Source organism: Danio rerio, chromosome 16 (assembly GCF_049306965.1).
Source record: "Danio rerio strain Tuebingen ecotype United States chromosome 16, GRCz12tu, whole genome shotgun sequence".
In the NCBI taxonomy this organism is placed as follows: domain Eukaryota; kingdom Metazoa; phylum Chordata; class Actinopteri; order Cypriniformes; family Danionidae; genus Danio; species Danio rerio.
Genome location: NC_133191.1, coordinates 5,647,235 through 5,670,319, shown reverse-complemented (window position 1 = coordinate 5,670,319; position 23,085 = coordinate 5,647,235). Strand labels below are relative to the sequence as shown.

The 23,085-nt window shown below is 34.5% G+C and overlaps 1 protein-coding gene across 50 annotated transcripts in view; it reads right to left on the bottom strand.

The window, feature by feature from the left end:
- The window catches only part of plecb (plectin b), a 246,898-nt gene that overhangs the window by 45,629 nt on the left and 178,184 nt on the right, over positions 1 to 23,085 (bottom strand). For 14 of the 50 annotated variants that reach the window (XM_073925722.1, XM_073925732.1, XM_073925746.1 and 11 more), the window contains 7 exons: positions 18,547 to 18,624; positions 16,265 to 16,357; positions 12,882 to 13,048; positions 6,193 to 6,308; positions 5,374 to 5,480; positions 2,994 to 3,113; positions 1,022 to 1,117 (listed from right to left, as the gene is read on the bottom strand). In XM_073925722.1, the coding sequence (XP_073781823.1) occupies positions 1,022 to 1,117; positions 2,994 to 3,113; positions 5,374 to 5,480; positions 6,193 to 6,308; positions 12,882 to 13,048; positions 16,265 to 16,357; positions 18,547 to 18,624 (777 nt within the window). Of the gene's footprint in view, positions 1 to 1,021; positions 1,118 to 2,993; positions 3,114 to 5,373; positions 5,481 to 6,192; positions 6,309 to 12,881; positions 13,049 to 16,252; positions 16,358 to 18,546; positions 18,625 to 22,739; positions 22,776 to 23,085 lie in introns of all 50 variants that reach the window. The other 36 variants (XM_073925719.1, XM_073925741.1, XM_073925731.1 and 33 more) reach the window with 3 other exon arrangements.

Below are 23,085 nucleotides of genomic sequence, written 5' to 3'. Positions count from 1 at the left end.
ATACTTTTAACAAGTGGATGTTGAGGAAACTATGACAGAATTGTCCTTTTTTGGTGAACTGTGGATTTGCAGAAAACATTTAGACTTGTTGTGTATTCATAGCTTGGACATTAGATCATAAACGTCTGCTGTTTTTAGATACAATAGAAGTTCAAAATAGAACTACAAAATATTTGAATTAATATTTGCTGATACTTTATTACATTCTTGCGCAGTACACAAATAAAATAAAATAAAATAAATAATATATAAATAAATATTTTAATAAAATAAATTAAATTAAAACAATATTTTAAATAAATACTTAAATTAATGAATATTTTTAATAAAAAATAATAAATTAATATTTAAATACTTCAATTAAATAAATTAAATTAAATAAATGTTTAAAATAAATAAATATTTAAATTAAATGAATTAAATAAAATCGATATTTTGAATAAATAAATCCTTTGAATAAATTAAATAAAATCAATATTTTAAATAAATAAATACTAAAATTAAATGAATAAAATAAATCAATATTTTAAATAAATAAATACTTAAATTAATCAATATTTTAAATAAAAAAATAATAATTTAACATTGAAATACTTAAATTAAATAAATGTAACTAAGAATTTTAATAAATAAATATTTCAATTAAATGAATTAGATTAAATCAATATTTTGAATAAATAAATACTTTAAATAAATTAAATCAATATTTTAAATAAATAAATAAATACCTAAATTATTCAATATTTTAATAAATAAATAATACATTAATATCTAAATACTAAATTAAATTTAAATTTAAATAAATACATATTTATATTTAATGAATTAAATAAAATCAATATTTTAAATAAATAAATACTAAAATTAAATAAATTAAATAAAATCAATATTTTAAATGAATAAATACTTAAATAAATTACAATAAATCGATATTTTAAATAAATAAATAAAATATTTCTCGACTAAATAATGAGGATTTAGGACTAACTAGGAATTAAGGTGTTAATGGCTGTGAACAAACCTCAAAGGATTGGAAGAGCTGTTTAGAGCGGCCCTTGTCAGACTCTTTGGGTGGAAGCTCTGTCTCTTTAAACTTCAGAAACTGACGCCACAGAATCTAAAACAGAGGAACAAAACATGAATAAATGATAAAACATGAATAAACAGACACTTCTAAATATGCAGCACAGTGTTTGAGGGTACCAGATTCATTATCATTATCTACAACTAAAATGATACAAATGTAATGAAAAAATTAATTTTATTTAACATTAAATAAACATACAAAATATAATAGAAAAAAGAATAAAAAAGCAAACAAAAGACTTTGTTTATTTTCGTTAAAGAGTTCTAACAAATCAAATATTATTATATTATATTATATTATATTATATTATATTATATTATATTATATTATATTATATCCTAATGCACTGCTGTATAAAGCCAAGACAAGAAGTGCATTTTGCACTGAAACATTCTATTTATATTTTACAAAAATATATATAATAATAATAATCTCAATTTGGGTGGCAGAATAAAGTGAACACACACAAATCCACCATAACTCAGTCGATAAATCACTAAGCACCATAAAATGTAATTGTGTTCAATTCAAAGGGTCAATTATTGTATTAATACTGCACAAAAAAAATTAAGGATCTCAATTTAGGTGGCACTGATAAATCACTAAGCTTCCTATTTTATACACAGTAACTGATAACAATAATCCTGCTGTACAAAACTCTTCAGAAAAATGCTGTAACAGTAAATGATTGGCAAAATGTTGGAAAATGCAGTAAAAATCTTTATTTGAACCACAAAAATGTAATATGACTTCCCTAAACAGCTAAAGTATCATCACACAGATGCACAATTACAAATATAGTGATGTTTAATGGAGCATAGAAAATTTAAAAAAAGACACATTTTAAAAGTCTTGTTTGTTTCTGTTGTTTCTGAAATAAAACTTTCTAAAAAAAATTAAAACAATTTTTCAGTTCAATATTTTTACATGCCTTGAGAATATTTTTTCATATGGTCTACAGAACAAACTACTGACATCCAATAACTCCAATTAACATAGTAGATCTTAGGCTTTAATTAAGACTTTATTAAAAACTACTTTATATTTGTCCATCTGTCGGGTTTTGGAGACGTATACACCACCATAAAGGTTAATAGAAAGTGTATTTGGATATAACTTATAATAATAACTTATTATGTATCACTATTCATTTAGTTGTTTGCTGGAAATTATAACTGAATTTAGACATAGTTTTGAAACAAATCTTTGCACTTAGGAAATGAAATTAAATATGCAGACTAATGGATGTCTTCAGTGACGTAAGTACAACACTGTTTCCTTATCCATAAAAGTAAAGGAGTAAAGAGTATAAGTAGAGTAAAGAGAAAGTAAAGCTGCTGAATGGAGGAGGCTCGTTCTTTATCCTCGCGCTGCAGATGCTGTTTTCTCGCTAGTGAAGCGTTCAGTTTATCCACTGACGAAGTCTGCCATGACCCAACTGACTTTAAAATTGCCCTTTAAGCCATATACTAGTATCTTGCAAACTAACCTGTAAAATATTAAGTAATATCAAGTTATGTTATCATCGTATGGCAGAAATTAATTATTAGAAATTAGCTATTATCTTTAAAAAGGTGTTGACGAAAGTCTAGTTTCTCTTAAAAAGCACTCAGAATATATAAAAAAAACAGTACATATTACAACAGTACATATTGATTTAAAGACCTATAACTTCTTCTTGCTAATCAACCAATGTAGTTTTTCTAGTGAAGCTTGCTGACTGAAAAAACTTTCCGTGTTATTGCCAGGTTCAAATCTAGTCTGGTAACCAACTAAGCTGATCTTAATAACCCACAGAAAAGCAGACAATGCGCATCTGTGTGCACAACAGCTAACAAAGACTACAATCCATTCATTAGCTGCACGTAAACACTGTTAGCAACATAGCGCAAACATTAGCACTGACCTCCACCTCCTCATAGCTGCTGGGAAACCTGCGCTCCTCGAAGATGAGGACGTGATGTCGGATCCACTGCTGAAGGACAGTGACCAGCTGATAATACTCCTGCCAGCGCAGCTCCAGCTCCTGAAACACACACACACACCACGCTCTCTCAATTACACATCAACAATCCCAGCCTTGTCTGAAGGCAAAACAGGACTCAAAGCACCAAAATAGTGCATCCGGATGACTTTATTGATGGTCTGTGACACACATCATTTAGCTCATAACAGACGCTGATGGTGTGAGGGAGGAATCAAATCAAGAGTGTTTGGATGCTGTTGTGTGAGGCTGGACAGAAAGGATCCAGATCACACAAAGTTTATTACCACTTCAAGCAAACGGGAGGACTTCAGCGTGTAAGCATGGAGGCCAAAATCACTTTTTGAAAGGCAAAATGATTCACTATACTGGTGAATCCAGCCCTTGATTGGGTTGGGCCCCCATAGTTACTATTAAGAGTTATACCACCAAAACGGTTTGGGCCCATAGAATCGTCCTAACTTTCACCCCCTATCGGCGCCCGTGAATCCAGCTTGTGTAATCTATCTAATCAAATCCAACATTGGGTTAAAAAGTGTCATTAGATTCCAATTTATTTAACTTTGAGTGTGTCTATACATTTGACCCAATATTGGGTTATGCCAACATATTTTTGGTAGATTGTACAGTATTTATTTTGAAAGACAAAATGATTCACTATATTTGAACATGCAAATCACACTCTCGGAAATAAAGGGCCGTTCACACCACAGATGCTAACTTTACATTTAAATGTAACGATAACTATATTTGTGCACACCGTCTGTTTAATTCGTTCAATTTACCATCTGTGAAATATTAAATTATTTTTATCGGAGGCAACAAAAATTAGCACTGGATACCTGACTTACAAAAATAAATTAGCAAAATATTAAACGTATAGAAGTTGTGCAGAAAATTCATTGAACCCTTTATTTTCAAGCCAAGCTTATTCTGAAAACGTAGCCCCGCGGACGTTTCTGGAGACCGCAATTTACGTGGCCGGAGGTACATATGGCTGCATTTCATTTTTTCAAGCGAACGCTATGGGGCGGTGTGACGCCGCTCCTCTTCGCACTCGCAACCAGTGTGTCTGGTTAGCTCATCGTGTAGGTCGGCGGAGCAGAGACCTGGAGGGAAGCCGACCGCGTTGACTCTGGGGAAGAGCGGTTCCAGAAATCAGGTAAGACAAAAACGGGAATCCAAAAAATGAAGGGAACGAGTTCATAACAGGGCGAGGATGTGGTGAAATGCAAAAATGTCATCAAAATCAGACAAAGGCTTTTCTTTTTCTAGACGACTTTTGTAAATCGTTGCTTGGGTTTAGGGAAGGAGGAGGAGAAGGCTGGGTCGGCCAGAAACGTCCGTGGGGCTATTTTGAAAAATGAGCCTGGGTTGTTTATTTTTAAAAGCGAATGATTTAAGGTTTTAGAATATATTAATTATATCATTGGGAATAGAATATTATTAGAATACATTATTCATTTTAGGAACTTGTAAGTAGGGTGTAATCAGTTTGTAAACTGGATTTACATTCACATTGAATCACTTTTACTTTAAAACCAAACAGCTTCATGTTGTTTAAAATGATAAATTCACATCATAAAGCAAAATTAGCACCATGGAAACAAAGGAAATTAGTGGATTTTGCCTGTGGTGTCATAACCCAACATTGGGTCAAATGTATAAACACATCCAACATTTAATAATGATACTTTTTAACCCAATATTGAGTTTGATGAGATAGATTACACAAGCTGGATTCACTGGTCAGATGCGCTAGAAACAGCAAGCCAAGGACATTTGCTGGCTAAATGTAATGCAAAAAAATAAACATAAAAATAAAAATAAACAGATTGTTAACATTTGCTGATGTGGAAAAAAAGTTGCAAGCAAAATCCAATCATTTTCTTTGTTTCCATGGTGCTAATTTAGCTTTATCATGTGAATTAAATCATGTGAAAGCAATTTAACGTGAGTGTGAATCCAATGTAAACGAATGCATTTCTAACCTATTGTAACTAAACAAAAAATCATGAACATTTTGCTGAACAACAGAAAAAAGATCATGAGGTCTGAGCCGGAGCCACAGATGATGAGCATCTCGTCATTGCACATTGACACTGGACACTGATGGCATTTAGCAGCAGTTGTGGGAACGGGCCAGCACAGAAGGAAAACCTCATCCATGAAAACGCTCCATTAGTTTTATTAGATTTAACTCAACCGCATATTAACCAGACTATGTGCTGACTGCGGTCTGGAAGTGTCTTGTTAAGTGGAAATGATGTCATTTTTTTTAACGATGAGGGGAAAAACTCACATTGGTTTTGGCGCCGTCCTGGACATCTGGTACACGAGGCATGGCGTCGTAAAGAGACGATACATAGGTGATTATGGACTTCTCGTCAGGATGAGGCACATCCACATCTGCAATGAGAAGCAGAGATCAGTCAGCAGAATGAACATCTATGAATGTTTGTGAGTCATTTGTTGAAACAGACACTATTAATTTATTGTGACTGAAAAAATCTGATCAAATGTTAGAACTATTATGACGTGCATCTGAAACAAACAGCCTCTTGAACAAGAAAAAATAAATGTACAGAACTTAAACTTGTCCTTCGGGAACTGATTGGGGCATTTGATTGCTTTTGACTGCTAATTGCATGGAATGTTTTGAATTGATTAGGTGGGTACATTTCACTTTGATAGTCCCCTTTATACAATGGTAAATTTAAGTAACTTACATATCAACTAGCAGTCATATACAGCTGAAGTCAAAATAATTAGTAGATAACACGAGCTGGATTCACTGGTCAAATGCGCTAGAAATAGCATGCCAAGGACATCTGCTGGCTACAAAGGCTTCATGAAAAAAGGTAAATAAATAAATAAACTAAATATTAAACACTGATTGTGTTCATCTGCTGGTAATAATAGGACATTTAGATTTCATGATGGCTTTAAGACCAGTTTCAACACAAAAAATACATTTAGAATCACACACTGCTCATACTTTTTATATTTTTCAGGTATTTAAGATAATGGGATCCTAAACTCAATGAACCAACACATTTAATCAGGATTTAGCTTGATACTCAGTGTTAATATTGAATAACTTCTTGAAATTCATTATTACCCTCTGGGTCGAGCAGTCGTGTGACTCCCAGCTCTTTCTCCGCTACTGTAAACGCCTGCTCCAGGTTCTCCATGTTGGTCTGGCGATAAACCTTTGGCATGTCGATAAGCCTGGGTCTGAAGAAATAATGAAGAAAAAAAAATTAACACCAGTAGGTGGGCAAAAAGGTTAGAAACTGCTGGAATACACAACATATGAAATCCAATACCAAAAAAATGGTAACACTTTCCAATAAGGTTCCATTCGTTTAGGCTTGCATGAACTAATATTAACCAACAAGCAGTACATTTTTCAAGAATCTACACTCTAAAAAATAACTCAACATATCTGTTACCACTACATAGTTTAATACACTATTGCAACTTAAAAATTCTAAAATGCTGAATTAGATTAAAACTTTCAAGTAACCAGAATAACTTTATTAAGTTTTCAAAACAGGTAAATATTGATAATTACACCAATTTAAAAATGCGGCTAATTTAAAGGTAAACTTAGTCAGTTACTTCAAACCAATATTTAACTTGTAGCAAACCAACGGAATTGGGTTGATAACTCAATTTTTACACACTAATGGAGTTGTTTTGTATTTTTAAGTCCACACACTGATGTTTTTTGTTATTTTTTATACTGATAATATGGGACAAAACATGTTTTTGTTTTGTAAAAAAAGAAAACCTGGGGTTTAATGCAAATAAACAAAAATGTTGTTGTTAAATGTATTTCTTACCAGCATGAACAGTAAATTCGAAAACAAAACAAAAAATTCAACAATTTCAGCTACTTAATATATTTGAGCTTCTAAACTTGAAAACATGCATGTAATTAAGTACATAACACTGGATTTGTTTTCAATTTTATTTAAAAAAAACTTATTTTGAGTACTCGACTTAAAAATCTGAGTTTTTTGCTATGTGTAAATGCCTCTGATTGAAGAGGAAAAGATTTGGCTAACATAATAAAGTTTGTTGTCTGAACCTTATTTTGTTAGATGTTGTCGTAACTTGAATATATTAATGCAAACGGTTGCATCAATTTTTTTGGTTTTGTCTGAACAATATTTTTAGAGTGTATACTGTAAAAAATACTGGGTTCCTCACATATCTTCATGTTGTCCCAACACAAATTGATTAAGATAATTTAATTTTGAGTGGATTGAACATAAAAAAATTAAGTTGTCCCCAGAAAACCTCAATAATTGTATTGATACAGCTCATTTAAAATAAGTTTGATCAAGAAGCAAAAATCTTTTTTCGTGTATGTTAAATATGCTTTATGTATGAATTGAATCCCTCTATGTTTATTGCAAATATTCTGTTTCCCAATACATGAAACAAACGCTAATAACGTTGGATAATGCAGAATTTGCCAGTCTGTACTGTAATGTCAGTGTGTTGATATTGTATATTCTAAATGTTTTCAAAATTTTAAATGTATTCTAAATTGGCATCCATACATGTAACGTTTTTAGAAATGTCTGCATGGGCGTAATATGTATGCCACACCTATATGTGGCACTGTAAACAAACACAGACAGAGCTGCAGGATACACTCAAATCACGAAGAATGCAGTGAGCATGCGCGGGAAGTTCTTATTGTTTTAGCAGTGATAATAAACTTAGCATTGCCCGCAAAACAAACACATCTCTGTGATCCACCATTGTTGCTCATTGTGGTACTTGTTTCCGAAAGTTATCTACATGGCTAAACAATGGGTGATGTTTTGGGAAATTTTTTTCATGTTATCCAAAAAAATAATTTCAATGCACAGAAAATGTCAGTTGTCATAAAAATAAAAGTCTGAAATGTACAACAAAATTTATCCTAAGTAACATTTTTCAGATTTGCAAACAAGTAGACAGCGCCCTCTAGTGAATTTGTCATCTTAAACAAAATGGCCACCGATATCGCTAATAACAAGGGTGTACGAGTCTACATAGAGCACATTGATTTATAAGAAATCAACTATTTGTTCACATTAGCTCAGGTCTATAAAATGATATATATATACTAAATACACATGAGTTATAATTATATATTTACAAACTATAAATTTGTCAGTATTACTGAAAAGAAAGCCATTTTGGTTGACTGCATTCGGCCTATTTGAGTATTGCAAGATTATATAAGTTCCATCTTAGTTCAGAGTGCAGGTAAAGTGACACCTGCTCCATAAATCCAGAATAACATCTGTCTCCCGAGGGATAAAGCCATAACTCACATGCCTTGAATGCCCAGCGATGGAAGCAGCTCCAAACAAGAGCCAACAAATTCTACACACATTTACACTAGGTCAGAACATTAGGTCAGAATCTGCCAGGGCTTGACTGTATATATATTATACGACCTAAAATGATTCCTACCATTGTCAGCAGAGATGCAGACAAATATTCAGTCGGTGGTCAGAGATCAGATCTAGCTGAGTGTTCAGAAGAAACCTTTTCTAGTACATTAGGTGTTTGTATTTGCGTATAGGCTAAACATGAAGTAAAATTGAACTATGGTGTGTATTTTAATAGACACATATGCGCAAATATACAGTAGACAGTAAGTGTGATCTTTTATGATCATCCATTTATTGGTTTAGGAATGCAAACTTGTCTAGGATCTGCAAAACTCAACGTTTTATATCAAAAACAGGCTGCCTTTGGTAATCATTTGTAGAATAAACCCATGATATGTTACTGTACGTCAGAATACAGTCATTATCTATAATTCTAAAAACACTGAAAATAAGTTTGATTAATATATGAGATGCGATTGAATTAAATATATGAATTTAGTTCACTGAGGCATCTGATTCCACCAATTATGACATGTTTCTGGATTAACATCTATGTTGATCCTGGAACAACATTCCAATCAGCCAATCAGAATGAAGGGATCCGTTTAGGTTTAGGCTTAGGGTTAGGCTTATGCACTTCTACATGATTGTTATCAAACTGTTAGTCTCTGCTGATTTTGGAATAATTTACAGTTATGGTTGGGTTTAGGGGTAGTGAATAGGAATGGATTACATTTTTCGACAAAATTATGTTCCAGGATCAACATAAATGTTAATTCAGGATCTCATCGTGCTTGGCAACATGATGTGCGAGGCATGCATATAGTAAGTATTACACAAACTACTGAAAAAAGACCCCCACCGCAGAGTAAATAGCTACATTTCCATCCAAAAATGCGAATATAGCATAAAATATGTGCAAATAAGGCAAAGTTTCAATCCACTAAATTAAAGAAAACTATATTGTCACTTTCTGATAAACCGCTGCCAAATATCGAAAAGAAAAACACAATTTGCTGCGGTAGGAGAAGACTTCAGAAGACGAAATGCAATGAACATAATGCGGTGGCTTTTGAAGGTGTGGGATGCTCTTTGGGATCGCAGATGCTGTTCTGGAGGTAATAATAATAATAATAATAATAATAATAATAATAATGAAACGGGGCGACGCATTGGCACAGTAGGTAGTGCTGTCGCCTTACAGCAAGAAGGTAGCTGGTTCAAGCCTTGGCTGGGTCAGTTGGCATTTCTGTGTGGAGTTTGCATGTTCTCCCTGCGTTTGTGTGGGTTTCCTCTGTGTGCTCCGGTTTCCCCCACAGTCCAAAGATATGCTGTTCAGGTGAATTGGGTAGGCTAAATTGTCTGTAGTGTATGAGTCTGTATGAGTGTGAATGAGTGTGTATGAATGTTTCCCAGAGATGGGTTGCAGCTGGAAGGGCATACGTTGCGTAAAAACATATGCTGGATAAGTTGACGGTTCATTCCGCTGTGGCGATCCCAGATTAATAAAGGGACTAAGCCAACAAGAAAATGAATGAATAAATGAATAATACTGAACCACTGTGATTACAGACTTTAGCTGAGGGATTTTAGAATGCACAAAAGAGCATTTCAGATGTTTTTCAATGTGCTCGCTTCGCTGGTTTGTCCAGTAATGCTGTCCATCACACCCCTTTCTATCACCACATGATCTTTTAAAACAAAATCACATGACTTAATTTATTGCGCATACTGGAATTTATTCAGTAAAGGTAAAAAGTGAAGTAAAAAAAGGAAAAGGTTTATCCTACTCTGTTTTACGAAATACGTTTTGAAGTGCATCTTGGTGTTTCCATCAAAGCATCTAAATGTAAACATAGCTAATGCCTAATTTGCATTCTGTCTAGCAAGAGAGTTTAAAAATAAAGCCAGCACCCGGTCATCATGGTATAGTATTCTCCATTGTGATTTGCCATCGTGCTCAGATCCTCCATCCTGAAGCCTCTGTGGATCTCTGAGCCCCAGTCTGCCCCGTATCCCATCTGCGAGTGAGTGTCTGGACTGTGGGAGCCGTGGCCAGAATCCAGCGAGCTCTCTGAGGGAATCTCCTCACAAAACATCACCACGCGATCCTCCAGATCACTCGCTGAAGCCACAGTGCTGCTGGAGCCCGTCCGGCGCTTCTTAAACGACAGACGTCGCTTCATGTTCAGCAACATGATGTCCCGATGTTCTCACAGAGTAATCCGATATAAAAAAATTAAATAAAAGTCTCCAGATATCAGAATCTCCTCTTAACATCCATTTGAAGCGAGTTCTTGTCAGAGTAAATGGTTTGTGAATGCAGGCAGATGTGACGACGGATCCTCTAGGTGTATCTGGCTGACAAAAGCAGGGTCAGTGGGATGTACCCAAGCTCTGCAGGTACACGTCCATGTTTTAGACGCCCTACGGGAAAGCCTGGCTCATCTGCAGCCACACCTTGTGCTTTTAATCTTTTCAGCTCTCAGCTGTACTACACTTATTGTGCTCTGCTTTCAGAACTACTGTTGTTTTCAGACTCTTCCTGCTGTCTTTTTGTTCTTGCGTCAATAACAGTGACACACCCTCTATATAGAAAACTCATTCATTTGATCTGGGTGGCATTTTAAGACTGTTGTTTTTCATTTGCAAAATACTGTATCGTTCATTTCAGTGCATGCTATGAAGATTACATTTCTCAGGATATTTAAGTGGTACAAATATCTTTAAATCTAAAGTAAAATAAATTGCCTGTCAGGGTTCTGCCACTCTGGTCTTGTAAATTCTTGTTTTGGTGGCAGAGCTCTGACACTACCCATGTCTGGTCCTGTTTCTGTCTCTGTGTGCGCGCGCGCCGTCGTGGGTGTACGCGGAGTGTGCGCGCTGCCGCTTGATGTGGCTCTTGTACTAGTGTTTGTGTTTGTTCTGTCAGCATCGCGCTGCTTTATTCTCGGCGCCTACGTCTAGTTGGTTTCAGTTGGTTGGCACTGAGATGAAGCATGCGCGTTGCTTATGTGTGAGCGCACGGTAAGGTGTTTATCTATTGTGTGCTCGTGTCTTGCGTCTCTTGTCAAAGCACGTGGCTTGGTGTTCACATTGTGGTCACGTGCTTTTGTCGTGTGCTTCAGTGTTGTGTTTTTTGTCATGAACATGCGGTTAATGAGTTCTCTCATTGGCTGCATGTTCTTGTCCTGTTATGTGAGCGCATGGCTTGTGTTGTCTCTCTGTGTCATGCGCTCTCCCGTCTATTGTCTTGTCCCACCCTCCTTGTTAACCCATTATTAGTTAATTGTGTTCACCTGTTTGTGTGTTAATTTTCTACAGTTATAAACCCCTCACATTTGCTGTCCTGTGCCAGTTCGTCATCACATGTCGTTGTATGAAGTCTTGTCCTGTTATGTTTCCAGTCCTCAGCCTTGTCAACCTGCCCAGTCCTGTTTGTATGTGTATGTATTTGTTTTGTTAATGTTTTCCCCCTCGGGGTAGTTTATTTTGCATTTTATTTTAATTTAATAAATTCCCCATTTTCCTGCACTTGAGTCCTCGCTCCTTTTTACCTATTTCCCCTCACCAACCCTGACATTGCCAGTCAGGTAAGTAATTAAAGGGTCACGAAACACCAGAACACAGTCATATAAGGGTCCCATGTTACTAAAAATGCTATAAGGACACTTATTTTTCACTAAAAAGTGAAAATTGGTTGTTTTTGAGTTATTTTGAGCAAATTCGTTCTTCTAGTTTGAAAAGAAATTTTGAAGCTGTGTCACGGCGATTAGAACCTTGTGTAAATTTCAGCGTGGAGATTGGATGTCTGTCCTGGCGGGTACAACATGACGTCATTGAGTTTTCAGCATTAATTCATAAGAAAAACTTGATTCGAACCAATCAGCATGCTCTATTGTGAATGAGTGCAACTTCATTAATATGCATGATATAGCTTCGAAGACTACAAGTGTTCAGAGACATAATTAAAACAAGTGGAAGAAGAATTGTTCAGAGACATGGGTCACTGGGATTCCCTTTTAAATGTGCCAAAACAAAATTTTTGGTTCCATATCTTGCAATGAGAGCACATCTCGCGTGTGGATCAAAGCAGTTGGATTACAGTGGTCTGCTAACATGCAACAAAAATATGTTTGTAAGGAACATTTTTTATCCGAGAGCCTTTCGAATCTGCAAATGGTGAAATTTGCCACTGATCTCCTTTATAAAAAAGGATGCGGTTCCAGTTGGGGTTGATGGCCCTGTCTACACGGATTTGGTAAACGAGCGATCAATGATCGTTGTTTATGTTAAGTGGCAAAGTTAGTCAGTATCATCAGCAGTAGTCTCTCAGTTTTTGACTAAACATCCGAATAGTTTTTATAAAATAGTCTAATGCCCGAAGGTTTGATGAGGAGGCACTTACTCGTGTTTGTGTATGATGGCGTTAAAGAGTTTTCCGTCTCTCCAGCTGGTGGTGAAGTTATCGCAGCGGATACCGTGATATCCATCCACCATCCGCTGGGACCAGAAGAGCAGCTTCTCCTTGGCTGACATGTCATCTGACTGACCGTTCACCTGGATATCTGAAATCTACCAGCCCACAAACATGAGCCTTGTGCATTAAGAACATGCTGTAGCAGTAATGGTGTTGATCGGATGCAAATTAAAGGTGCCATAGAATGAAAAAAACATATATAGCTAAACATAAGAGTTCAGTACATTGAAGTACAAGTTGAGCAAAAGAAAACAAAAATATGTGAATCAGAACAAAACTAAGACTGTGATGTCATACTTGGGGTTGCTATAATAGCAACATTTGATTGGCTACTAAATATGAAAGCTGATTATGTATGAGGGACTCTTATTTTGAAAATAAGAGATGCGTTAGCTCTGGGATAAGGTAATGGTGTGGAGAACTTCATTTCATTACAGTTTGTCGGAATACAGAATAGAAAAAAGATGGATTATACATTTAAGCAGCCCCTGCAGCTCATTAATATTCATGATCTTTCCAAATAAGGTAAAGACAGAGCTTAAATCTAAAATCCTAGGATTGTAAATGGACATGTTTCTGAATAATTTTTGCATGTACCTAAGCCAATTTCTATGTAGATTTACTCCTTTCAACAGTTGAAACAATACATTCTATGGCATCTTTAATAAATAATCAAAGTGATTGATTTCACGCACAAATCTCAGTCATGCACCACAACACGAATTCAGCCCCTCTGAATACCATTGACCTCTTAAGAACCTTCTGAGACCTGTTATCTCGAAAACCACAAAAATAAACAGATTTAAAGAAAAATCCAATGCAGTCAGGATCTGTATGTATCTTAGTAAACACCAGTATCTGCCACAAAAAACTATGAGATCTCAAACTGAGCAATTTAAAATTTAAAGTTTACTAGATATACAACAACAAATGAACTACAATATATTTAATAAAATCTTAATTAAATAGGATATTTGTTTGATATACTGGCAAAATTAAGATTCAATGAATCAGTTCCATCTGAATGAATAGATTCACTAAAATAAATGTTAGAGTGTTTGAATGATTCTTCTTAAAACCACAATGTAAATGCGGTACTAAATGTTGCAGAATGTTTACATTCCAGAAACACAAACATTATTTTTGGCTGCTATTTTGACTAAATATGACTGACCAGATGCCCTGAACTTATACCCAGGATCCTTGAGATTCATGTGGCCCAACAATTTATAAACACATTGACATGTCCCACATCTAAAGCAACAATATATTTGGGTCAAAGACAAGATTCCCTTATTTGTGTCAGAATCAAATTTACAAAAGAAATTTTTTAAGCGTGGAAAGCATTTTTAATGCCAATAAATGGCCATTTTGAAAATAAGAAATTCATTAGCTCTGGGATAAGTTAATGGCGTGGAACATTTTATCTCATTATAAAATTATACGTTTAATCACCCCCTGCAGCTGATTAATATTCATGAACCTTCCAAATAAGGTAAATACAGAGACTTTCATTCTAGGGGCAAATCCTAGAGTTGTAAATAGACATTTATTTACACATGGAAAGCATTGTAAATTCAAATAAAGGGCCACCAATTTTCCTAGTGAGAGTACAACAATGACAAAAATAGTTCCTCAAGCTTCCTTAAGTTTAACAAAGCTGATTATATGTATGTGGAACTCTTATTTTGAAAATAAGAGATGCGTCAGCTTCGGAATAAGTTTATGGCATGGAGCATTTCATCTCATTACAGTTTGTCGGAATACAAAATATGAATGTAGATGGGTTATGCATTTAATCACCCCCTGCAGCTCATTAATATTCATGACCCTTCCAAATAAGGTAAATACAGAGACTTTCATTTGAGGAGCAAATCATAGGATTGTAAATGGAAATGTTTTAGGCATGGAAAGCATTTTAAATGCAAATAAAGGGCCACAAATTTTCCTAGTGAGACTACAACAATGTCAAAACCAAGCCTCCTTACATTTAACTATTTTCTATGTATGTGGGACTCTTATTTTGGAAATAGGAGATGCGTCAACTTTGGGATAAGTTAATGGCATGGAGCATTTCATCTCATTACAGTTTTTTGAAATACAAAATATGAATAAAGATAAATTATGCATTTAATCACCCCCTGCAGCTCATTAATATTCATGACCCTTCCAAATAAGGTAAATACAGAGACTTTCATTCGAGGAGCAAATCATAGGGTTGTAAATGGAAATGTTTTAGGCATGGAAAGCATTTTAAATGCAAATAAAGGGCCACAAATTTTCCTAGTTAGACTACAACAATGTCAAAACCAAGCCTCCTAACATTTAACTATTTTCTATGTATGTGGGACTGTTATTATGAAAATATGGGATGCGTTAGCTTTGGAATTAATATTTCTACATTCATATTTAACAATTTCCGCAAATAAAAGAAATCTAAATATGAGTGACATAACGTTGCCAAATTATTCAATATAACGCACGTCTGTAATCTGTACTCAATAAATGATTTATGTATATTTCTTATTAAAATAACATTACTATGTCATTTACAGATTCTTTTGGACAAATAAACACAGTGTGATTTCAGCTGTTTTGTGTCATCACAAAAACAGAAGATTGCAGAAGGACATTAATCTTCAAGAAACGATCTGGCACCATATTAAACTCTATCTTTTCAGTCTTTAAAGACTCTTTCATTTCCTGAGATCGTGGACATCTTTTATACTAAACACATCCACCAAAACCTTTCTGGTCCTACAAACATTTTTCATCCATCTGAGGAAAGTGACTGACCCGATAAGCGTAACGGGCTGAATTAGTGTGTATCTCCCATTGTTTTTAATTGTGTGAGGTGAAATGAATCAGAACTGAGGCTGTAATTACACACATTGAACAGCAGATTCACTTCATTTAGATCTGAAAAACAGCCTGGATATTAGATTATGGAATTAGATTACATTGGAGACCTCATGGCGCCAAAAGCCTGAGCTGATTTACCTAGAGACTCCTTCATTTTTGCATACTCAGATTATTATTGTTGAGTGGGCCTGATTAAAGGACATTATTAAACAAGACAAACTTTAATTTCATGAGGCAGATACTGGTATGAAAGTGAAAATGATTGACCGTCTACTGTTTGATTGGAAGATTTAAAATCAGGATGACCCAGAGAGACCCCAGCGATTGACCCAGATTGAAGCGATTGACCCAGACTGACTGAAGTGATTGACCCAGACTGATTCGGAGCCCAGAAGGAAGCAGGAGGAGGTGAATGGTAAAGGGAACTCAACACTGACAGAATAGGAGACCTGGAAGTGGAGGATGATGGTCCAGATCAGACCCAGGGTCAGCTTTGGGTTTCCGTCAGCGATGTCGTCATTCCTGATGTTTACCAGCTTGACCTGTGATTGGCAGAGAAGATCAACAATTCAATTATTATATATTGTGAGTTAAAGTTTGATCTGAGAGACTGCCCTACAAATGGGGTATATGCACACAAACTTTTAAATTCAGTCAGCAAGCTCCAGGATTCCGGTTAATTGTCATCCCATACAAACCGCCACGTTTAAAATGCGATTTCTTTAAAAAACAGAAATATTCACTGCCTGGCTGAGATCCGATATAAAGTGATTATCAGACCAAATAAGAAGCACTGCATTCAATTATATATTTTTTTAAATTTAAATGTCTTTAAAATATGGAAATTAGTATATAGGATCAGTAGTATGGTGTATATATGCATGCTTGCCATGATGACAGCACATAATAATCTACTAGACATTTTTTCAAGACACTTCTATACAGCTTAAGGTGACATTTAAAGGCTTAATTAGGTTAATTAGACAAGTTATTGTATAACGATGGTTTGTTTTGCAGATTATTGAAAAAAATATATAGCTTGAAGAGGCTAATAATTTTGTCCTTAAAGTGTTTTTTAGAAAATTAAAATGCTTTTATTCTAGCTGAAATAAAACAAATTTAGACTTTCTCTAGTAGAGAAAATATTGAAAAATATATTTATTTATAATATAATGTACACTGAAAAAAGTGTTGCATGCAGAACTGTTGCAAACAATTTGTTTGTGTTGAATTTAAACAAACAAATTAAGTTTAGTAATGTTCAACTTAATTTGTTTGTTTAAATTCAGCCCAAATAAATTGTTTACAACCTCTTAACGTAAAGAAATTGAGTAAATCCAAGGAATCATCTTTGAGTAATTTTTTTCAGTTTATTATTAATCTCTCACTCTTCGACTGTACAGTAATGACATTATGTAAATAATTATATTGATTATGAAATTATATGATATTTAAAGACAAAAACAGCCAAAACAATCATGAAATGGCCTCCACAGACTCCAGACCTTAATTTAGCATTATAGAGGCAGGATGAGAATGCCTGGACAGAGCAAAAAAAATTAACTTGGGTCTGGTATATGGATTTATACTAAATACTGTCTTTTGCTAGCTAGCCATTATATTCTGAAAACAGTGGCTTGGTTTTCTCAATTTTGTGTACATATTACTTGTCTATCTGTTCATATCTTAATGCAGAGACCGCTGGAATGTCATTAAAACTTTGCAAACAATACTATATATATATATATATATATATATATATATATATATATATATATATATATATATATATATATATATATATATATATATATGTATATGTGTGTGTGTGTGTGTGTGTGTGTGTGTGTGTGTGTGTGTGTGTGTGTGTGTGTGTGTGTGTGTATATATATATATATATATATATAGTAGAAGTCAGAATTATTAACCCCCTATAAATTTTTTTTTCTTTTTTAAATATTTTCTAAATGATGTTTAAGAGCGCAAGGAAATTTTCACATTAAGTGTGATAATATTTTGTCTTCAGGAGAAAGTCTTATTTGTTTTATTTCGGCCAGAATAAAAGCAGCTTTTAATTTTTTAAAACCCATTTTAGGGACAATATTATTAGCGCCTTTTAGCAAATTTTTTTCCCGATAGTCTACAGAACAAACCATCATTATACAACATTAATTTTTACAAATATGTTGAGAAATTACCCTTTAATTAAAAATAAAATGGTAAATGTAGTAAGATTTTAAAACATGGTAACAATCAAAACTTTTAAACTGTCTTAAGATTCACTCATTAATTAGAAGTTACTGATTAATTGATTGACTGTAATTATATACAGTATATGCTGTATATGTTTCAGTTATGACTTCTTCTTTGTTCTTAGTGTCCAAATAGACCAAGAATGTGCAGAAAGTGTAGAGGTTGTGAATGGATTCTGTGTTTAAATACAGTGGTGTGTCTTTGTCATGATGTTCCAAACCTGTATAATTTACCTCCTTTTGACCTTCCAAGATGCAAAGTAAATGCTTTAAGATTTGAAACAGATTGACTACTAATAGTATGTATTTCTTTTTATAATGTTTTGATGATCAGTTTCTTGGGGAGCGAAATGTATTCCCAGAAAACATAAGGAGTCTCAGCATTCTGCTACACATCCTTAGATGATAAAAATACAGGTTTGGAAACAAAAGAGTCTGAGTAAATGAGTGCAAAAGTTTCATTTGGAAAGGTCTCGTACCTGCCGGTGTCTGAGGAAATCCAGTGCTATCTGCACATTCTGCAGTTTGTGGAATCGCATGCGTCCTCTCTCACGAGGCTGAGGAGACAAACACACAGAGCTTTACACACACAACACACTGATGAGACTGAGCTGCGTCCTCCAGAACCAAGAGGAGGCAGAATGGAGGAATGAAAGTGTGGAGAACAACACAGGCTCATTGAAAATACATGCTTCAGCCTACATTTGTGTGAAAACGCAAAAACACACTTCATTGAAACACTAAATGAACACTAGGGGGCAGTATGACGACAACCACTTTTGTTCCTTTTCACACTAATGATACTTACAGGGACGTATTATTGATGAATCCGGAATTATTTTTTGTGCAGTAAACACCAAATAAACACCACAAAACTTAAGCGCTGTCTGTGATTAGTAGTGAATATGTTTGTGTCACTTATCGATTTCCATATGGACACTTTTCTGGCGTGCTCAGTTTTCTCATAGCTCACTTTGTACGCTGTTGTGCTTCAGAGCGCTCGGGTTAGAGTCTGGTGAAGCACACGTCCACAAAAGAGAGAAAAGCAATGTAAAATCAAGGTAAATCTGTGGTGGCAGTGCACTTTTCTTTTACGTCTGGTTGTGAAAACACTATTGGTTGGGTTTTGGGAAGGGTTTAGCTTAGTGGTTCGCTAGCTTATCTGTACGACAAGCCCCTGCCTCCGATGACCATGTAGACAGCGGCCTCTAGTGGATTTCTCATCTGAAACGTCCAATGAAACATACCTAGAGCGATGTATTTTACGAGCGTATTTTGAGGCGCGTATTTGCAGTGAGCCTTCCACTTAACATTTACAATGCAAACACATCATATTTTACAAATACATTAAAAACTCCATGAAATCAGAACCGAGTAAGTTCTTAAATAAATAACCAAGATCTGCATTACTTAGATATAACCCACCACAACTTGCAGTTTCAGAAGTAAAAACAGAAAATGCAAGCCATTCTGTGGGGTCTTTAAGATTGTAAGACAGAAATGATGCTGTTGTGGCTTCAAGGATGTGTGATAAATTATTGTGAATGAATGTATTGTTGAAAACAACTTTGCTATATAAATCAAAATTCTGACTAAATCTGTCCACATGGCGACGGTCAAAACCGATGCAGTTTTCGATGCAGTTTGGGCTGTTTGTCCACACGAAAATGTAGGGTACAGGGTGAAGATTTTCCAAAACTCTAGGTACAGTGTGGTCGTGTGGACAATACAACCAGAATTTTCATTTCATGACATTAACATGTTTACTGTTTTCTTCTTTCTGATTGGCCAGCATGGCTGGGTTCACAGCAAATGTGGACGCAATTGAGTTTGCAGTAAATGTGTTGCGAATCCTGCATCGTTCGCATGACGGGATGGTAATCCACCTCTGTTCTCACATTTGCATTGACTTGTATGCAATGTACTTGCGCAAATACTCGGTGTGAACCTAGCATAAAAGGCTTTTATCGCCACCTGTTGGTTTGGATGGATGGCTCAATTTTGAGGTGCATTTTTGCGTTTTTATGTGGAGATTTTTCTTTTTAATCTGTTTATCTGTTTGCATGTGGTTAACTAACTAACTATTGAACTAATCAAACTAATTTGGCATGCATTATAAATTCTGTATGTGTTGTTTTGTTTGTGCATACATTTCTCCATAATAAATATACATTTTATTTAACAGCCAAGGTTACAGGAGATTTCATTTGCATTATCTTTCACACACCCAAACTATGAGGTTCAGATAGATGATGTTATAAAAAGAAATAGTGTCAGCCATGCGCAAGCCGCCAGAATCAAGACCCCGATATACTACAGGTCAAAGTGAAGAGTGAACTGGTCATTCAAAAGCAAAAGCAGACAAAACGAAAAGGAGCCTGTTATTATTTACATTCAAGAAATGTTTAGTCTGAATAGTAAACTGCCATTGGTTGATAACGTACGACAAGAAAAATAGAGCTGATGTATTATAGCAATTGAAGTTTAATCATAATTAAGATGAAACTGACACTTGATTACCATGTTTAGTCATGTAAAGCTGCTATCGCTACAGCAAGTTTGGGCAAATAAGCTCAAATACACTGCAAAAAGGTTCCGTATTTCATGATATACAGTTTTTTTGTCTGTTGATTTTCGGTTGTCAATTGTATTATGGGATGTTGTTCCCTGCTCTGTCGACTTTTGATGATGAAAATTTAACTGTGTGTTTTATCAAAGTGACTATCACTACAGTTTTAGTGATTTGAAATAATATAATGCATTATAAATAATATAAAGAGAATTAAGTCTGTAAAATAACAGGAAAAGCACTGGCAGTTTATTACCAGGTTTTTACAGCACCAAACCAGACAATAAATCACTTTAAACAATTAAAAAAATGTCAATAAAAGTCACTTTTTAAAGATTTTCAGCATCAAATGTTGTTTGAGAAAAGATCAAGGCCCCGTAATGCAATTCAAAAGCATATATAAATAATAATAATAAGAAATAAATCATCAGTGTTAATCTGATGTGTTGATTCTTGCAGAAAAATAGAACATACGATGCAGACCAAATGTAAACAATGTATGCAATCTACTTCGATTTACTGCAATGTTGCAATCTAATAGGTCGTGCTGCGACATTTCAAACTTCTACTGGTCATAAACAAAACTTTCATCTTTCATCTCAAAAGGAAAAACTATTTAGCACACACTTGTGAATGTGAATGAATACGGGATGAAGGAAGTCAATGGAATCAGAGTCTTAAGTAATGTAAATAACAAAAAATAAATTTGCAGTAAGTATATCGGGGACTTCAATGTAAATAAAACAGGTCTACTTTATATAAAGTTTTTAGATATTTGGATACACTTACAGATGAAGTCAGAATTATTAGACGCCCTGCTAATTTTTTCCCCAATTTCTGTTTAACGTTTTTTTCAGCACATTTCTAAACATAATAGTTTTAATAACTCATCTCTAATAACTGATTTATTTTATCTTTGCCATGATGACAGTAAATAATAGTTGACTAGATATTTTTTCAAGACACTTCTATACAGCTTAAAGTGACATTTAAAGGCTTAATTCGGATAATTAGGTTGACTAGGTAGATAATTTATGCAAGTCATTGTATAACGTTGGTTTGTTTTGTAAACTATCTAAAAATAGCTTAAGTTGGCTAATAATTTTGACCTTAATTTTATTTTATTTTTTTTAATAAAAGCTGGTTTTATTCTAGCCGAAATAAAACAATTAAGACGTTCTCCAGAAGAAAAAATATTATTGGAGATACTGTGAAAAACTCCTGAATCTGTTCAGCATCATTTGGAAAATATTTATAGAAGAAGAAAAAACTCAAAGGGGGGCGAATAATTCTGACTTTAACTGTATACAATATTTCATACACACTTATATTTCACACTGCAAAAATAAATGCAGGGTTCCAAACAATTCCTTCATGTTGTCCTAACAATTAAGTTAACTTAACAAATTTAAGTGGAATGAATATTAAAACAATTAAGTTGACTTCAAACAAAATCTCAAGACTAGTTGTTTCAGCTCATTTTAAATAAGTAGTATCAAGCATATAACTTTTTGAGAGTAACCTTGAAACAAACATCAGCCTGAAATCAACAACTTGGACTCTAATACGAACAGCAAGCAGATGAATGCAAGACTACACTGTAAAAAATATCAGTATTTTGTGACTTGCTTTCAGTTTATTTACAGTTGTGAATTGCATTATGGGATGTTGATCTCAGCTCTTTGATGTTGAAAATTCAACTCAGCAGTTTAACAAAGTGACTTTTATTGACATTTTAGTAGTTAGAGATAACATAAGTCTGTAAAAAGAACAAAAAATGTACTGGCAGGGTTTTTGTAGTGTAATATACAACATCAACCCAGACAATATATCACTTTAAACCATTATAAATATTCAGAAAAGTCACTTTTTCAGAACCTTCCAAGGTTAAAAGTTGCTGGAAGAAAGATCAAGCTCCAATAATACAATTCAAAGCAGAAATAAAATTGGGAAACATCAAAACATGAATCACAAAATACGGGAAACTGCTAATATATGGATATTTTTTAACAGTGTACAAGACGACTGGCGGACGTGTGAGCATGCGCAGGTCTGCCACAGTGAGTGACCCATGCCAATGAAGCGTCCGCATCAATCACTCACCAACCGCACGCTCCGCACAACGTCCCGCTCCCTCGGCTTCAGCCAGAAACAGAAGAGCAAACAGAGAAATCAGCAGAGAGATGGAGAGTCAGAGGAGATGGAGAGAGCAGAGAAACAGCCCCAGAGAGAAGCTCATGACCAGTGTTGGGTAACTTACTTAAAAGAAAATACTATTACACCGAGTTTCCGTATTTTGTGACTTACATGTGTTTTCCGTTTATTTACGGTTGTGAATTGCATTATGGGAGTTTGATCTCTAATCTGTCGACTTTTGATAATACATTTAAATAAAAAATTAAATTTGTTAAAACTACAGAAACTAAATTAAATATGTCTTTATGTTTCT